This window comes from Heterocephalus glaber, unplaced genomic scaffold (genome assembly GCF_053883595.1).
Source record: "Heterocephalus glaber isolate CG9 unplaced genomic scaffold, H.glaber_assembly_v1.0 deba00001509, whole genome shotgun sequence".
Classification (NCBI taxonomy): Eukaryota; Metazoa; Chordata; class Mammalia; order Rodentia; family Bathyergidae; genus Heterocephalus; species Heterocephalus glaber.
Window position 1 is genome coordinate 3,896,772 of NW_028258325.1, and position 15,786 is coordinate 3,912,557.

The following is a 15,786-nucleotide window of genomic DNA, read 5'->3' on the forward strand; positions in this document are numbered from 1 at the left end:
GGGGAGGCGAAGGCGACACAGGTGAAGGGAGGGCTGGAGGTCCCGTGGCTCTAGGGGGTGGAGCCGGGGTCAGAACCCCCCCCCCCCGCCCCATGCTCACCTCCTGCACCCTCCTCCCTTCCAACCTGCCATTTCCTGCTTCTCTTGGTGGTTTACCTTTTTGTGTGGTTTCCTGAAAAAGCCCCGGGCCCCAGGTGCCTGGAGCTAGCCGCTAACGGTGTGTTGTGTGTCCTGAGAAACCCCTCCCTTCTCTGGGTACCAGCTGTTGAGGTGATGAAATGCAAAGTGCAAGCTAAATGAGCTCCAAGGTTAGTCTGGCATTCGTGTTAAGGTTGCCAGCTAAAACACAAGATACTCAACTACATCTGAGTTTCAGATAGGCAATGGGTAACTTTTCAATATAAACATATCGCAAATATTGCATCAACTTATGCGGTTATCTGTTGTTCATCTGAAATTCAGATTTTGCCAGTGTCCTGTATTTTCATTTACTTTGCCTGCCAACCTATTCATGGTCTCATTTGTGATATAGGGCGTATGATATAGGGATGATATAGGACCTCCAAATGATGTAAGGGAAATATCAGAACTCCCAACCTGTTAGATGTCTGGAATGCCGAGTGTGTGTTCTCTAAAATGGAAGAATAAATTCTTAGCAATGGAGGTTAAGAGTAAGAAATATTTATTAAGGGAAAGATAGCTTCTGTCTAAGAGAGACAGAAGGGAGACCCAGAAAGTGGGTTGCCTGGGGACCTTGTTGCTCAAGGGAGTTTTATAGAGCAAAACCACGAGGTGAGTCGGGTATAAGTGGGACAAAACTATAGTTGACTACTAAGATTATAAGTATAGTCACTTAGGCTTTATTGATCCAATGGAAAATCCCAAGGTCGGTATGAGGTGGGACAAAACTATGGTCAACCAATAAGATTACGAGTATAGTCGCTTAGGTAATATTGATTAAATGGGGAGGCAAGTCACGTAGCAAGCGTACATGGAACAAATAAGGATTCCCTGGGAAGGAATGGGCCAGGGAGGTTTTAGTCCCCCATCCAAGGTGATTGGTGCCTGTTTAGGTATGAATCACCACTGCTCACCCCGAGGGGAGGTATGTGGCTGTAAATGCCCTTATCTTCAGCGCTGACTATGGAGCGCCCAGGCTTGTCTGACTGCCTATAATATTTTAACTAACTTAGCTGTCCATAATGTGTCGACAACCTGTGTGTTCTTGGGAACCCGTCAAGGCTGACTGGGCGGGCAGGTCCAAGGGTGGCTCTGGGGGAGCACCCAGTCCAGGGGCGGTGGGAGCACGTCCAGCACAGGGAAGGAGCTGGCCCTGAAATGAAAGACGCCCCTTCTCCTCCTCCTGAGGCCCCATGGCTGGAGCAGAGAGGCAGCCTTTCAGTCAGTCCCAGTCACGACAGAGAGGAAAGCCAGCCCTCTGCCGAGGCTTGACCAAGGATGGGGGCCCTCTAGCCATCTGTGCAGGGCTGGGGTGTCACGTGCATGACGTGACCTGAGGAAAGCTCTCGATGCAATGCAGACTTTGTGTGACCCTGCTCTCTGCCCTCCCTATGCATTTCTGTTCCCTTCATCCCTCACGCAACCCTAATTTTGCTCATGATAGGCACAATTTCAGCTAAAACTACATCTCCCAGCCTCCCTTGCAGCTGGGAGTGGCTAAAGTGACACCATCTTGGTCCTTGAGATGCAATGGAGGGTGCTGGTTGGTGCCTTCTGGAAGCTCCTTACAAGAAGGTAGAGCAGCCTTTTTCTGTTCCCTTTGCCTCCTTCCTGCTGAAGCACAGAAGTGATGGTGGAGGTCAGGCAGCCACGCTAGGGCCAGTGGTCGTAAAAACACCACCATGTGCTGGAGAAAGGCAGCAGGCACCTGGCCCTCGCTGCTCACCCCTGGACTTTGCCTCATGTGGTGATGCGCTGTGACAAGGCCTCTGCTGGAGGGGGCTGTCCCCACACCCTGCTGCCTACACCTCTGTGCTGTGCAGGACCACCTGACCTCCACCACATCTCATAGTTGTATGTCCATTTACAGTTCAAAGTGCCATGGCAGTCTCTAGCAGAAGCTGCTGTGTTCCCACCTTGTGCTGACTCCCTGGGCACCCTGGCCAGACCCCCGATCTGCCCCGCACACAGTCGCTGCATCTGCCTGGCCTGGGGCCATCCTGGCCTGAGCCCACTTTGCCTGCAGCACCACAGGCTGGAAGTAGAAGGGGGGGGACCCTCATCCCAACAGAGACCACAGGGAGCCGGTGGGGGGGCAGTAAAAACCCCGCCCCTCGCCATCAGCCCCCACACTGGCGCTGGCTCCTCCACATCCTGTGTGGTTGTCCTTCCCCCTCTTCCTCCCTGGAGTCACCTCCTGAAGAACCCATTTGCCTGCAGATCCTGCTGTCAAGGTCGGTTCTGGAGGACCCCACCGGGACACGTGAGAAGCCCATGAGAAGCAGCAATTGTCTTATAATCGGGTGGAGAAAAGCAAAGCGTCCCCCGGGTTTCTGAGATGGATCCCAAGAGGAAGGTCTGGGTTCAAGTTCAGGGTCCCAGGGGCCAAGGCCAGAGGTGGTCCCGGTTCCCCATGGCTGCTTGGCCCAGGTCCTCTGAGGGAGTCCGCTGTGGACAGGCAGTGTTCTGCCCAGCTCTTTGGTCAAACTGGGGACTCATGGTTACCGGGAGACTCTCTGGGACAGACACAGGACACAGGCGAAGTCTGCTGCTCACACACGCGCACACACGGTTTATTTCCCACTGTGTCTGAATGTCCCTCTGCCATCTCAGGTGCCTGGGTGACAGCCTGGGGGTGCCTTGATGGGGCTGAGCTTCATGCTGCAGAGTTCAGGGGGAGCCAAGCACAAAGGACATCTGCTTTTCAGTCCCTGCTCCTATCCCCAACCGTCCCGAGACTGCACTGCAGCTGGGACTGAACTCAGAGCTCTGCTGTGACTGGGCCTGGAAGGATGAGCCCTCTCCACTCCCTCCTGGCCCGAGAGGAAGGCCACACGGGGCGTCACCTGCACCCCAGTTACCAGCCCCAAGTTACCCTGGTGCCATCCCTTCGAGCTGTGTGAGGTCACAAGACTCAGTCTGGGGCATGTGTGCAGGAGGCGCTCGGAGGTGCATGAACCGGAGGGCAGGGGGGTCGGGAGGGGTGCAGGAAGCAGTGGTTGGAGCCGAGAAGCAGCTGGGGCCAGGCTGCTTGCTGGACATCGGTAAATGCATTCTGAAAGCTGCTTCCTCCACATCGCACAGGCCTGGTGCTGGGTCCAGTACCAGCAGGACACTCACATGAGCATGCCTGGATGACAGCCAGCCCCTCCCAGCACCCCAACGGTCCCCAAAGCGGCCGGAGTCACCACTGCAGGAAGCAGACCCGGGTCTCAGGAAAGAGGCTGCTGCACCCCAACAGTCTCCGTGCCCCGGGCTCTCTACCTGCCCAGAAGCTACAGCCAGGACCCCCTTGTCTCTGCATCCCCAGCCCAGTGCCCAGCTTGGGGCTGCCACCATGGGCACCGCACTAGGGAGGACCAATATCATTGCCCATCACCATGTCCCCAGCAGCCAGCACAAACTGGGATGCACTGGGGACATGGGACATTTGTGGAATGAAGGAAAGAAAGTGGCCACAGGCGTGGCTCAGAGAGTGGACGGATGGGAGTCTTGGGCTGGGGCCTTCTGCACCAGCGAGGACCAAGGGGAAGGGGGCAGAGCGGAGAGGCTGGCTCACCTGTGTCCGCCATCTGCAGGCCGAAGCAGGACAGCAGCAGCAGCATGTTGAGGTTCTCCAGCTCCTTCTCCAGCACCAGGCCGCATGTCCGCAGGCTGGCCAGCTCCACCTCCAGCCGCTGCTGCTGGCTCTGCACGTCGCAGGGGCGGGGGGACAGACAGATGATAGACGGACAGACAGAGAGACGGACAGGTGGATCCAAATGTGAACAGGGAGGCAAGCAGACATAGGTGTCAGTAAGCCAATACCCAAGGAGGTGAGTAAATAAATATATAACAGTGAACAAGTAAATATGGAAGTAACGGAATAAATAAGCACATAATAACTAGGTGATTAAGTAAATAAGTACACAAATAAGTCAATGATGGTGGCCCTGTGGAGGCATGGACTCAGTTCATGGGCTGGGGAAGGGGATTCCAGGGCCTCAGGGAGTTGGGCCTGTCGCTGGCTGGCTTGGTCTCAGGTCCACCTGCAGGGCCTCGGGGGCAGAAATGTGGGGACCCCGGGCCATTGGGGAGCCCCTGGGACTGCTGTGTGTATGCTGCGGGCTCCTGGGAACAGGGCGTCTGCCGGGCCCTCTCCCGCCACTACCTCTGGCCCCTGGCATCCTGGGGGAGGCAAAACTGTGCTCAGCCAGCTGAGGCACTGAGCCGAGAGGGCGTCAGACCCCAGGGAGCCCTGACCAGCTACTTTCTGGGGATCTGTCTCAGACGGGTCCTGTGTGTGGCTCTGCATAACCGAGGTGTCTTTCAGCTTTTCAGCTTAACATGCAGTGCTCTGCAGCATTCTCTAACAAGCGCAGGGGAAGGCATCGACTACACTCCAGGGAAAAGAAATTCCCATGGAGTTTGGGGTGCACAGAAGTCTGGGATGAAGGGGCTGTTGGGGGAATGGGAGCAGGCCACGCTCAGAGGATACGCTGTGACTGTGACCCCAGGGGACATCCCTGGGTGCTGGGTACCTGTTGGGTACTGTGCTGAGTACTCCCTGTGTGTCTGCTCATCCATGGCCACCGGGCCCCTGGGCCCACTCTGAGGCCATCACTGGTGACCGGCAGTGGGGAAGGCAGGGCCCATGGCTACAAAAGGCAGGGCTGGGGTCGAGGCACAGATGGGGCTGAGCAGCCTTCCTGAAGGACTGGGACTGTCCCAGCGGGAGCCGCAGTCTCCAGTCAGAAAACCAGGTGGCCTCGTGTGTGGCAGGTCACATTTCTGTGCATGGAGATGTGAAGGGACAGAGCATGAATGGTTTTGTTCTGTTTTGTTTTTTGAGACAGGGTCTTCCTGTGTAGTCCAGGCTGGCCCCAAACTCACTATGTAGCCCAGGCTGGCCTTGAGGTTGTGGGGATCCTCCTGCCTCAGCCTCCCGAGTGCTGAGATCACAGGGGTGCACCACCACACCCGGGCGACTATGCGTTTTATAAGGCACCTGTGTGGGCAGGCAAGTTGCACTGGGGTTTGTAAAGCTTTCTGTTTGGGGGGCTTTTTGGGTACTGAATATGTAAGCCGGGACCCTGGGGGCCACACTCCAGCCCCAAGCATTATCTTTAGCAACTCTGTGGTCTCCACCCTTAGCTTCCCGAGCAACCCCACAGGGAGGCGGCAGGGACCCCCCCCCCCCAGCTCCGACGGCTCCCACCTGGAACTCCGCCAGCTGCCTCTGCAGGGCCTCCTGCTCCACCTGGGCTCTCTCCAGAGTGCTCCGCAGCTCCCCCAGCTCAAATTCCTTCACTGCGACCCAAGGCAAGAGGAAGCCCTCACCGTCTGCTCCTCCCAGCCCAAGCCTCCCCGTCCCAGCGGTGCAGCCCTGAACCAGTTCCTTCACCTCTCGGTGCCCCACCATCAGCACCTTCAGAAGGAGGTGCGACCAGTGCCTCCCTCACACAGGCGAGGGCTGGGCCCTAGCACACGAAGCCCCCCCGAAATCCTTTCAAACAGTGCTGTAGGCTGCAGGCCCAGCACGCACAGGGGTATTCGTTTCTTCCTCTGGTGACACCTGTGGAGAAACTGGGCCGGCACGCAGCACAATAAAGAACTGGAGCCCCTGCCGCCATTCACCCCTGCGTCACACAGCAGGCCTGACGGGGAGGCTGGGAAGAACAGGGGCTGGAAGCCTGGAGGCTGGCAGCCTGGCCCATCCGCAGCACAGCCCCTCGCCAGCCCCTCCAGGGGACGGGGACGGCGCCTGTGTGCCACACTGTCCCTTGCCAGGTGGAGGCTAAGCCATTGCACCTGTGGCTCCTTCCGGAACGAGGTCGCCTGCACCTGCAGCTCACCTGCCCCTGGGTGTTATTTTTCCTGTTCTTCCCCCTTGCTTCTCCTCGCCTTCCTCGCTCACTCCCCCTGTCTGCTGATCTACGAAACGGGGCTCCCACCAGACCCCGTAATCCTGGATTCCACACAGGCCGGGAGCAGGGGACCCCACCACTCACTTTTCAGCAGTTTCCAGATAAACTCTTGCCAGAAGCACAGGTCGAGGGAAGCAAAGCTCTCCCCTGGAGCCAGAGCCCCAAGCTCAATCACACTGGGGCCCTCGGCTTCCTCCTCCGACTCGGGTTTGTGCAAATTCCGACCTTCCTCTTCCTCTGGAGGTTCCAGGTGCCTCAAGTACTCGGCAGAGTCTTTCTTGAATTCCCCTAGAAGGCAAAGACATCTATGGCAAAGCCCGGCCCTCCAGGGGCACAGAGGGCACAGCTGTGTCGAGCCAGCCTCTGCTGGCCCCACCTTGGGCCCCGGGCAGAGTATGTGGAAGCCAGGCATCAGGTCCTGGGGATGGAGCAGCAGGGTGGGCTTCCTGTGGGAAGTTCCATGGCTAAGAGCCTGGCTTCCTGGCTGCCATGAGGTGAACAGCTCTGCCATGCCCTTCCACCATGATGCTCTGCTTCACCTCACGCCCACAGCGATGGAACCACCCAGCCGTGGACACAATCCTCTCAAACCATGAGTCAAAATAAATCTTTTCTTCTCCAACTTGTTTTTCTCGGGAGTTTGTCACTGTGATGAAAAGCTGACCTGGTTCAGGGACTGGAAGGAGTAAGTGCTCTGGGTACTTGTCAAACACATCCACCCATCCATCAACCCATCCATCAACCTGTCCATCCATCTGTCCATCCATCCACCCATCCATCAACCCATCCACTCATCCATCCGTCCATCCATCCATCCATCTGTCCATCCACCTGTCCATCCATCCGTCCGTCCATCCAGTACTCACTGAGGGCCTGCTGTGGGTGCCAGGCAGGACTCTGGCAGGGTCCTCTACAATGAACTAAACAGGCAAAACCATCCCGAACCCCAGGGGCTTAAATTCTGGTGGGAGATGACAGACAACAATAGAGGTGAGCAAGCTAGGAAGGGCGCTAGAGTGGAACGATGAAGAGAAATAAGGCAGGGGAGGAGGGAAGCCAAAGGCAGGCTGACTGCACAGGTGGCCAGGGATGGGTTCCCTGGGCTGGGACAGTTAAACAAGGCCATGTCTGTGCATGGAGAGAATGCAGTACCCAGGTGGGGCATGGCCGGGCATGCGCTAGGGAGAGGGTAGGAGCCAGGGGCTGTAGCAACATCAGTGAGGTCCCTAAGAGGAGCCAAGGCCCAGGGATGGCTGGAGGAGGTGACCTTGTTAATTCAGCAGCACACCGATGTCACAGAAGTAGTGGGGGTCAGCGGTTATCAGAGGCTGAGAGGGGCAGGGGCGGGGAGCGCTTGGTCATGGGTACAAATCACAGCAGAGAGCAGGAGCAAGCGGTGGTCGTCATGCCACAGAAGGGTCTAGTTAATAACCACAGGTGGTGGATCTTCACACGCATGCACAAGTACAAAAACAGGGCATCGCACCGGAAACAGCTACCTTTACTCTCTGTCAATCAAAAGATAAACCTGAAAAGGAGCCAACCGATGCAGAGCTCCCCGGAAGGCCCACCCCACCCAACCCCGGCCCAGCACCGAATGAGGGTCACTGATTCGGTCCTGAGTCCTGAGACTGCGCTTAGATAGGGGCCGGGACTGGGGCCCCGTGGCAGAGCTGCTGGGGAACCTGCCCAGGGGGAGGGACGGTGGCAGTGACGTTTGCCGCTGAGTCTGGGTCCCCTGTGAGACAGGGTCACCTGTGAGGTTGTGCAGGTGCTGCCTGCCTAGCAGGTGCTCCCTCTTGTTGTGCCGCGAGCTGAAGCACTGGTGGCAGGTACGGCAGTGCAGGTCCCCATCCTCTGTGCCCTGTGGACAGGAAGGGGCTCTGGTGAGCAGGAGGGGCTAAGGCGCCGGGCCCCAGAGCACGGCCCAGCTGAGAGGATGTGTGGCCCACAGGACACCCCGGCCCGTGGGAGGCGTTCTGGTCGCAGCTGAGAACTGCGGCGTCTCCAGCCCCGGTCACTGGGCAGAAGTGTCAGGTACATGGCAGAAGAGTTCGCCTTGATCCTAAACCAAAGTGACATCTACAGCTATGGGACAGGGATGTGTCCAAGCGTAGGGGTGTGTACGCGTGCAGTACTTCTGCTTGGTGTTCTAGGGACTGGTCCCAGCTGATGTCTCAGGGTGTGGGCTCTGGATCTAAGGGATGGAGCTCCAGCCCGGGAGAGGACCTATTCTTGTTCAATTCTTGGCATTTTTTTAAAGACAGGGTCTCACTATGTAGCCCCGGCTGGCCTCAAACTCAGCAATGCTCCTGCCTCAGTCCCCCAGGTGCCAGGATTACAGCTGTGCGCCACACCTCGCAGCAGATTCTTTGCATCTTTGCATGTTTAAATCACGAACATGTATTATTTTTAAACAAGAGACCTAGTTAGTTAAAAAAGCATATGTAACTGTCCACATTTGCTAACGATTTGTGAAAGTTGTTAGAATAAAAATGGATCCACTTTTGTAAAGCAATCAACAAAAATAAGTGAAGCCAGGAGGTCATGAAAGAAGAGATCTCGTGTTTATGCCTGATGACAAGGAGTGTCACAAAAGATGCCACAGCCACAGCTTTGCGTTAAGGACGCCACAGGGGGTGACTGAGCCTTCCACACAGGGGCCGTGGGGGCCACTCCGATCCACGCCACTACAGGCTGTGATGAGGTATCTCATGGCTGCTTCTCTTCTGAGCCCTTCTTCTGCTCCTGACCGGGTGGCTGGTGCCTACCTGTGCTTACTTTAAAACTGTGACTCAGCGCCCAGAAATGGAATGGGTATAAGCATCACATCCCTGAGGCCTCTACGGAAAATGTCGGCCACCACTGCTGTTTCCTGTCCCATACCTCTGTCCACCAGGAGGGGGTGCCACTATGCCTCACGTTCCCCATGGCTGCTCTGAAGATGGCCACAGGGAGGGAGGGAGGGAGCCAGGAGCCTTCAGGGCTCACAGCCATACCCCTAGAGCTCTGAGCTACAAGTGATGTGCAAAGAGGGGCTCAGAGAATATCAAAGACTCCCCCTTTGTGTCTCAGGCTAGACAACAGCCCAGGGTTGGGGTGGGGACATCGTTCAGCCTGAGGCTCTGACACTGCGAATCTCACTCCCCACACTTACATCGATGGCTGAGAAGTCAAGGTCCTCACGCCCAAGTTCGCCTCCTGGGGCCCCTGGTCCTGATGGAGACACAGAGGATGTCAGTGAGACAAGAGACTGTCCCAGAACTGGGCAGCAGCGGGGGCCCAGCAGTGCCTCTCTGGCACAGCCATTCTCTCGGGGTCCCTGCTTCCTGCTAGGCTCCAGGCCCCATGGACATCCCAGCAAACCACAGCGTTAACACCCAGCCAGGTATGGTGTGAAGGCGAAGGAGGAACAAGAAAAAACGAAAGCAGGTCATTTCTCAGGGCGGCAGATTGTGGGTAATACTTGTTTCGTTTTTTTAAGTCTATCATGATGATCACGATTATATTTTTATAAAGCAAGCATGAAAAAATTACCGTGTCATAAATGAGGCAGTAACACATTTTACTTGTTTAAAAGCCAAGCTGCGGGTCGGGGATTTAGCTCAGTGGTTTCGCTGCCTGCTGTGCAAGCGCAAGGACCCGAATCCCAGTACCCAAAAAAACCCCCCCAAAAACCAAGCTGTGTTGTAGTGACCTTTCCTGGTAACATGCCAGGTTTTGACACGATGGCAGTGCAATTTACGCTCATGGCAAGGAGAGGCCCTGGGGCCTCTGCTCAAATAGAGTTAAGCAGGATGAGACTTCTGTACTCAGCTACGACTCTCAGCATATCCGGGGCAAGCATGGGCAGGGGGTGACAGCTGCCCACAGGGACACTGTGTCGGAACCCCAGGCCCCATGCCCTGGCCATTACAGAGGAGGCACAAGGTCTCAGGTAAATTGGGTGACTCAACTTCACATCCACGACAATGACAGGCTATTGGAGACCAGGTGCTGGGGCCTGAGCACATTTCTACCTCATTTGTGGGACCAGTTTCCAATTGATTATTTTTATCTGCAGGTGTTCAGTTGAAACAGATGTTGGGTGGAAACCCACAAGGTACAATGGGCCAGGATGCAGCTGCCCCTGGATCAATCTGGGCCTCATATTGTTTTTGTTAATAAAACTTTATTGCCCCCCAGCCACAGCCCTTTGTTGACACACCATCTGTGGCCCTGTCCTGCTACAGCCACAGACTGACTGGCGCGTGGGGTGGTGAGTGTTGCAGGGACATGGGGCTGGGCACAATCAGTGCGGTCCACATAGCAGCACCGGTAACAGCAGCTTCCCAGTGTTGGAAATGCAGATTCCCAGGCACACCGCTGACTAGTGGAGCGGAACCTGCATGCCCATGAGCCCCTGCTCTGGGTGCAAGTTGGAGAAGCAGCTGCTCCATAACCACAGGATGCCTTCTCTTTCCCCTAAGCTGAAAAGTAGCCACGGCCCCAGCATGGACTGTCCTCAGCCCTGGCAACTGGAGGGAACCAGATGCCTCCTGTCTCAAATCAAGTTCAGGATGGGACTGAATCCCGCTGATGTCCTGCTCGGGCGGGGCAGGGAGGGTGTGGATTTTCAATCGAAGGCCTGACCCATGTGGACACGGTGGGCTCACACAGAGGCCCCAGGTCTGCCCCACTCACCGCACAGAGCCCTGTGGGCTGCCCGCCTCCGAAGGAAGGCCCGGTAGGCCTCGGAGCTCTGGTAGGCCTGCAGCTCGCGGATGTAGCGCTGCTTGTCCTCATCGGCCTCGTAAATGTACCTCTGGAGGAAGGGGACACAGATTCGGAGGCCCTCCTGGTCTGGGGCCCAGCTGTCTTCTTGTCCAACCAGCCAGGGGCTGTTTAAAGCAAAGCTCAGCTTCTGCGTGCACACCCCCAGGGATGGGAGCCTCATTACCTCCCAACAAGCTCATCCCTTGTTTTAAGGACTTGTAGAAGTCAGAAACTTTCCCTTTGATTCTGCAGGGCGTGGCCTGAGAACCACAGGGAAGGGAGTGCTATCAGCTCCTTCTTGGAGGACATTAGACTGTTGTTTTCTTCCAGTACTGAGGATTGAACTCAAGGCCTTCACACTCAGCTACATCCCCAGCCCTTTTTTATTTTGAGACAGGGTCTCTCCCTGTGTCACTAAGTTGCCAAGGCTGGGCTCAAATCTGCAATCCTCCAGCCTTGGGCTCCCAGAGTGCTGCAGTTACAGGTGTGCACCACAAAGCCTGGCCAAGGACACTGGACTTCTATGGGATTGTTGCTCATGTGAACCTGAGTGCTTTGTTCCATGCAGGACCCTGGGGTGGGCCCTGAGACACAGAGATGCATTGGACCGAGCCCCAAGCCCCAGGATGCTCCCCAAGCTGCCCATCTTCTGTCCTCTTCCACCAGTAATGCTGTCTCACCGCCTCTCTCAGCCAAATCCATGTCGTCCTTCCAGACCTGCCCCAGAACAGCCATGTCCTCAGAGAGTCCTCTTTGATGTCTCCAGGCTGTGCTGGTTGCCTGCAGGCCCCAGGCCCTGGCAGAGACTGGAGTCCCAGAATCCCTGCCCTGGATTGGATGTGTCACAATGGGACTGGGTACTGGAGGGCAGGGCTGTGGTTGGTCCCCAGCTGCACAGGGCAGCCTGGACTGGTGTTTGGGACACTGGAGGGTGGCCAGGAGTAGATGCAGGATGGCCAGGGATGGCAAAGGTCCTCCCTAAGGATGTCTGCTGGGTAAGTGAGAGTCACAGCAATGTTTTAGCATCTGGTACTGGACACAAATGATCATGTTGTCAAGTACAACTAAAAAGCGCTGATGGGCTGGGCTGACGCTTCCTAGAAAGCCTCTTTCCTCAGCCTCCCAGACCCTTCTGGCTCTGACCTTTGTCCCATGCCTGAGGCACTGGAGCCAGGCCAAGCAGACAGCTGGCTGTGGTGTCAGGCAGAGCTCCTAGGACAGGGCTCGGGAGCAGAGCAGCAAGGGGCTCCGATATGTGACAGCAGTTGGAGACCCTACACCTCGGATGGGAGACTCTGTGCCTCGCTCCCCGGGAGCACCCCTGTGCCTTGAGGTCGCCCTGAGAATTTGCAAAGGCAGCTGTTGTCCATCTCTGCCAGTGGGTCTGGAAATGCTAGGGGCTTGTCACAGTGGCAGGCAAGATTAACTGTCCTCAGATGGTTTTAATCACAGCAGCATGGCTTGATCTGTGGCATATTTAGTGTGTGTGTGGCCCTGTGCAAATGTGTGTGCATGTGACCTTGTGTGACTGACCCCCCCACCCTACAATTAGCATTTTTATGTAGTTGTTAACATAAACCACGAGTTTATGACCAAAACAAGCTGTAAGTGCAGAAATCTAAAGAAGCTCACTTCAGGGCTTTGCATTTGACTCAGAGGAAGGAGACTGAGAGTGAGGAGCTGTATGAGGGAAGGTGCAGGCTTTGGGACCAGACATCCTTGTAAGGGGTACGGGAGGGCTTCTCGGAGGTGACGACACTGGACCAGGTCAGGCTTCATCAGAAGGGGCTGGTGGTGGGGCAGGGGCAGTGAAGTGGCACTGGGCAGTGATGTTTTGTGCTCTGCGGCCCCTAGGTGGATGTTTGCTTCCTGTGGCCCCCAGCACACATTTCCCGGGAGGGAGGCAGGCTGCCCTCCAACGCTCAGACTCGCCTGCCACAGTGCACTGAGTTGTCTCCCCACCTGTCCCACTCCAGGACAGCGTGCTGCATTCTTGCTCCTGGCTGTGTCCCCAGCAGCTAGAAAACAGTGCGAGGCACACAGGGAGCACCCAGGAATATTTTCTTTAAGTGAACAAAACTATACCAAGTTCTGTAAGGGGAAACATATTTCTCTCACTCTTCCAGAGCCTCCTGTGCTTATGAGACAACTCACCCACATTTCAGGGATTGGCCATTCTGCCTAACCCTGTTTAGGAGATGATACAAAAGCAATGGGGAGCTGGGTGTTGTGGTGCACACCTGTAATCCCAGCACTGAGGGAGGCTGAGGCAGGAGGATCCAAGTATGAGCCCAGCCTGGATAATTTAGTGACTTACCGAGATCCTGTCTCAAAATAAAAATTTTTAAAAGGGCTGGGGATATAGTTCAATGGATGACCCTGGGTTCAGGTCTCAGTACTTAAAAAAACAAGCAAGAAGAACCAGCCATTGGCGCCATGCATCTGCAGTCTAGAAAGACCCCCCCCCCCGCCTTCAGTGTGGACAGACAGACGAGGAGCGAGGGGCCCTGATCGAGGTTGCAACTGCCAGGCCCTTTACAGCCAGGACCTCTGCACACTGGGAAGAAAAGGACTCACTTGCTTTCTCTCCTGAGACAGCTGCGCCCACTGGGCAGCCAGTATTTTTGTTATTTCCGTGAAAGGCAGGTCGGGATATTTGGCCCGCAGCTGGCTTCTTTGCTCATTCAGGAAAATCACGTACCTGTTCAGGAAAGAAAGGGAGGAGTCAGAGGGCCTGGCACAGGGTCCACTGTCTGGTTTACCTGGAATTTCAATCTAACCAGCACAATGGAGGTCAGAGCTAGGGAGGACGGTACTCATCCGGATGCCTCATCCGGATGCCTCATCCAGAGTCTGACGAAAGACTGAGGTCCAGCAGACGGGCTGCTGGCGACAGGAGGTGTGCACAGACAGGGTGGCCTGGCAGGACAGGGGACAGGTTCAGATCCCCATGCTGCCTTCTACAGGGAAGTCACTTGGCCCATCCAAGCCTCAGTTTCCCCTCTGTATCATGGACACAATGCCACCTGCTTGCAGCCTAGTGCTCCAGGTGTCGGCCTTCCCACCCTCAGGACCAAGGCTGCATTCTGAGAGAAACAGGGAAGGCCGGGGGCTATACCAGTCTCAGACCGGAAGTCCATCCCTGGGTGTCATGGGAACCCAGGAAGCCCCTCGGCTGCACCCTGAGGTGAAGAGGAACTGCATAGGCTTCCAGAGGAGATAAGGGACCCTGAGGGCAGTGACAGTGGCTGGCCAGAGCCTCTCTGCTGCAGCACAAGATGCAGAGGATGACGACCAGGCAAGGCACAAGTTCGCAGGCTGCTGGGGAGGGGTGTGGAGCCTGGCGAAGGTCACCCAGCTTGCCATGGCCACAGGGTACCTGTGCTGCATGCCTGAAATGGAAACCAGTGGGCTGTCCAGAGCCCCCCACCCCATAACCCAGGCCCAGGCTCGCTGCCTGCGAGCTCCCCACTCTCGTCTGTGACCCAGGCCCAGTCTTTCCAGCACCAGACAGATCTGCAGCCTAAACAACAAGCATCCCACCCTCATCTTACCCTGTTGTGGGTGCACGGGGCACAGACAGGTCCTTCGGGGGCTTCCTTTTCTTGCCTTTGGGCCACCCCCCTTTCCGTTTCTGAAACAAATCCAGAGACAGACCTCTAGATTGTCATATGCACTTGGCATCTTCTCACCATAATGTGCAGCAATGACTATTCAGCGACAGGGTCCTCTGCACACAGGGAGCCGCTAATCTCCTCTCAGCTCCGCAGAGAGCAGGAGGGAGCATCCTCTTGGAGGGGAAACTGAGGCACAGACAGAGATGCAATGGCTGCCCAGCATCACCCAGCAGGCGGGGCAGCCAGGACTTTCCTTCCTGTCCAAGCTGCACAACGGTCATCACACACAGTGAAGAAAGCAATCATGGCATAAGCCACTAGGTTCGCAAGGGGACGGGACACAGCCTTGGCACAGGGGCCCAGGGGGAAGGGGGCTGACAACTGAGCTTCAGTGATGGTCACCTGGGGTCTCCACATCAGCCCTGCCACTTACCTGCAGTGTGGCATTTGGCAAATTAGTAACCGCTCTGTGCCTCAGTTTCCGCATTTGCACAGGGAGGATCATAGTCATCCCTATCTCATGGAGTGCAACGAGGATGAACTGCACTATTAGTCACGCAGTTCTGAGATCAGAGCGGGGAACCTAGTAAGCGCTCAACACATCCAGGCACTTACAACCACCCAGGACCCTCTCCCAGCGAGGCTGGTGGGCAGGGGTCCAGGTCCCAGCCCCACTCGCCCATCCATCTCATTTCTTGGTTCAGCAATCAGCTGACAGAGCCCTCACTCCAGTCGGGACCCTGTGCCATGCTTGGGGATGGAAGGACAGGAGTGGTCAGGGCAGCAGGAGGCATCTGGGCTTAGAGAGCTGGAGGGCAGCGCCTGGGCCGGGCAGCGGCACAGAGCCAGGCGGTGACCACGTGTGTTAAGGAGGTAACCCCGGAGAGGCAGCAGGCTCGGGCACACAGGAGGTGCTGCCGTCTCACTCCAGAGACACTGCCGTCACTGCAGAGACGGGGCCCAGGCTGAGCTGTGCAAACTGTCAGCACCATGGACAGCCCCACCCGGGCCAGCCCTGGTCTCCTCTGCCGCCGACTCCTGAGAGCACGGGCACCTTCTCTGCGTGTGTGGTCACGGCGGGCTCTAACAGTGCACACTCTGGACCGGGCCCTCCCATCCCCCACTTGACAATCCCACGTCAAAGGAAGTCACTTGGACGATGTGACTTGGCCCCACGGGTGCTGCTAGCACACTCACGGCTTCGTTAGACCTGGCCCCTCCCCTGGAGACCCCACAACTGCCTGGGCACAGGTGCCATGCGGTCCAGGTGACCTCTGTCCCAGATCACGCGGCCACCTCATCCTCTTTCCCTCCTCGGTCCTCTGATG

At 56.6% G+C, this 15,786-nt stretch overlaps 1 protein-coding gene across 1 annotated transcript in view; it reads right to left on the reverse strand.

The window, feature by feature from the left end:
• Positions 1 to 665: 665 nt before the first annotated feature.
• The window catches only part of LOC101710317 (uncharacterized), a 38,742-nt gene continuing 23,621 nt past the window's right edge, over positions 666 to 15,786 (reverse strand). The window contains exons 5-13 of the mRNA XM_087187764.1: positions 14,396 to 14,475; positions 13,419 to 13,542; positions 10,770 to 10,890; positions 9,244 to 9,302; positions 7,842 to 7,950; positions 6,171 to 6,374; positions 5,378 to 5,469; positions 3,740 to 3,869; positions 666 to 2,841 (exon numbers count right to left, since the gene is read on the reverse strand). Coding sequence (XP_087043890.1) covers positions 2,837 to 2,841; positions 3,740 to 3,869; positions 5,378 to 5,469; positions 6,171 to 6,374; positions 7,842 to 7,950; positions 9,244 to 9,302; positions 10,770 to 10,890; positions 13,419 to 13,542; positions 14,396 to 14,475 — 924 coding nt within the window. The 3' untranslated portion in view covers positions 666 to 2,836. The remainder of the gene's footprint in view (positions 2,842 to 3,739; positions 3,870 to 5,377; positions 5,470 to 6,170; positions 6,375 to 7,841; positions 7,951 to 9,243; positions 9,303 to 10,769; positions 10,891 to 13,418; positions 13,543 to 14,395; positions 14,476 to 15,786) is intronic.